This window comes from Anarrhichthys ocellatus, unplaced genomic scaffold (assembly GCF_004355925.1).
Source record: "Anarrhichthys ocellatus isolate YVR2014 unplaced genomic scaffold, GSC_Weel_1.0 scaffold950, whole genome shotgun sequence".
Classification (NCBI taxonomy): Eukaryota; Metazoa; Chordata; class Actinopteri; order Perciformes; family Anarhichadidae; genus Anarrhichthys; species Anarrhichthys ocellatus.
In genome coordinates, this window is record NW_022280924.1 from 1 (window position 1) to 2,830 (window position 2,830).

Sequence of the window (2,830 nt, forward strand, 5' to 3'; positions counted from 1 at the left end):
CACACACACACACACACACACACACACACACACACACACACACACACTTTCTATAGTTTGAGTCTCGTTGAGGTCAAATCACAGCTGGGACCATGAATGCTTTCTATTTAAAGAACAGTAGAAGACATCCTGAGTATTAGAGACTTAAAGCTGCTGATAATTAACAAGAGCTCAGCAACACAGGAAACTCAATTCAAACACTTCATTTTTATATCGATATTTTTTCTTCACATTGCTGTTATAGAAACACGTGATGGAGGAGGAAAAACAAAAGTGCAGCAGCAGATTCTTCAGGAATTTTCATGAAAAAGTTTAATTTATCCGGATGAATGATTGATGAGGTTAGCTGCACTCCCGTGTTTCAGAGCACTCTGTTATTGTAGAGCAGTGCATGGGGCAGAGAATATTTAACAAAGGTCATGGGGTCACTGCTCCATCTAAACTTCAACGAGGGGGGGGGCAATAATGTGACGTATGGTGCTCTGCCGTCTGCACTTCCTGCTTCACTACAGGCTGATGTCCAATGGCTGATGGACTCTCTTTAAGCAACATTTTGGGGCTGATTTGCTTCCTTGCAGAGAGCTCGATGAGAACATCAATATCACTCTCATGTCTGCACTGCAGCTGGTTAGCTTAGCTTAGCATAAAGACTGGAAACAAGGGGGAAACAGCTGGACAACATCCACGCACCAGCTCCTCTAAAGCTCTTTATCAAGCAGGTCTCATCCAGCATTATCTACACCTGAAAGAACGCGTGTAATTCGTAGATATCCCATGAAATAAAAAAAATGCCCTAAACCGAACTATGTTTACGATCTTTGGTATTCTAGCAGCGTGACGGTGAAACAAATGAGATATAACACGTTCATCAGATATGAGGAGCTGGTAGGTGGGTGTTGTTAGCTACAGACTGCCAGGCTACCTGTTTCCAGTCTCTATGCTAAGCTAAGCTAACCGGCTGCTCACCAGATAGACATGGTAGTGAATACGTCGTCCAAATCAAGCCAGGTAGTGAATCCTCATGTGACGATATGTGTCTCCACTTTCAGAACTCCATCAGACACAACCTGTCGCTCAACAAGTGCTTCATCAAGGTGCCGCGGCAGAAGGACGAGCCGGGGAAGGGCGGCTTCTGGAAGATCGACCCGCAGTACGCCGAGCGCCTCCTGAGCGGCGCCTACAAGAAGAGGCGGATGCCGCCGGTCCAGATCAACCCGGCGCTGCAGAGCCGGCTCAGGGTCAACCTCCAGCCCCAGTCCAGAGGCCCCTGCAGCCCCGCGGGAGGTCACGACGGCCTGTGCATCAACCCCGAGTCCCACCGGCTCCTCCGGGAGTTCGAAGAGGCGACCGGCGCCGACCAGAACTGGGACCCTCATCTGGCCGAGGGCACCATGCTGGGGTCCTGGCCCGTGGTGCGAGGGAGGGGCGGGCACAAGAGGAAACGGATGCGGCGCTGCAGCTCCCCGCTGCTCTCCACAGATGAACAGAAGGAGATCGGACCTCTGAAGGGGGACTTCGACTGGGACGCCCTGCTGGACTCGGCCCTCAACGGGGAGCTCAGTTTGGAGGGAGAAGAACCCCTGAGCCCCATCATGAAGGAGGGGGACCTGACGGTGCGGGGGGCCCACATCTCTACCGTCGAAGCCCCCGCGGGGACAGCGGACATCCACGTGTTGGTGGAGACCCAAAGGAACACCGACGGGTCGGATTTTGACGAGGAGACCTTCCTCGCCACCGCCTTCCTGGAGAGCCCCTGGCCAGAAGAGGAGGAGGAGCAAGGCCGCAGTGATTTCCTCTGTAGCTCCGCCGTCAACCTGGACCAGCTGTTTGACCTCGGAGACTCATTAGGAGGAGACCCGAGCACCCGGATTGACACCCTCCTCTGAGGAACAGTTGGTCTTCTTTCACACTGAAAAAAAGGAATAACAGACTCTTTTTTTTTTTTGTCAACACTCAAAAAACACTTATTGTCTTTTTCAGGATGTTTAAAGTATTTTTGTTGAGTTCCCTTTTGATGCAGACTCATAGAGGAAATGAACAAAGATGCCACAATGAACAGCAGCAGCTCACATCATCACGGGGAAAATAAAACTATAAAACCTTGAAAGGACTTTTCAGAATTAAGGCCACCAAAAATAGACATTTGGTCGTAGAAGCTCAGCGAGGTACCGGCATGGATGTCTAGAGAGCTGCAGGGATGACCTATTTTTGTAATCCAACAGGAAGTTAGCATAACTGTTTCCCTCCACAAACAACCAATGGGATTCTTCCATTTGGATTTTTGGATTATTGCAGAAAATAATCTCTGTGGCAAACAAACGTTAATGATACTTTCGTGTATCCTGGCATGCATACAATCACCAGAAGTTAAAAGTTAACGCAAGGGGCTGATCACACCGACACTTGTCGCTTCAAAAAGTTCTTTAAATGCAAAATGGCTGCGTGCGCAACCAATCAAATGTATATGGTAAAAAAGGGAAACGCGCTCCCTCCCTCATTGTAGCCTATGTGAAACTATAACAACATGAGATATGAATTCCCTCTCACATACTCCTTAGCTTTCTCACAGCCCAATGGCTAACAAGCGAGCTAGCCCTTCTACATCTACCCGCATGCAAACAGGAAGTCAGTGCTAAAGTAGTAAAGCCCGCCTCTCGTTTTATTTGATTTGCTGCCTGGAACAAGCATGGCATCGACAAACAGTGCGACTCCACATCTGGCGCTGAATAGTTGAGAACATTTTACATTTGTTAGCGAGTCTAAAAACCGCGAGAAAAACTTGGCACCTGCATTCTCTCTAGTGTCCACCAGGGGGCGACTCCTCTGGTTG

The 2,830-nt window shown here is 49.2% G+C and overlaps 1 protein-coding gene across 1 annotated transcript; it reads left to right on the forward strand.

The window, feature by feature from the left end:
• Positions 1–1,049: 1,049 nt before the first annotated feature.
• LOC116377150 (forkhead box protein J1-A-like) lies at positions 1,050–2,824 on the forward strand (the record flags this gene model as incomplete). The annotated part of the gene is made up of 1 exon (XM_031838717.1): positions 1,050–2,824. A coding segment is annotated over one exon (837 nt), but the record flags the coding sequence as incomplete, so codon positions are not given.
• Between the last annotated feature and the right edge of the window lie 6 nt (positions 2,825–2,830).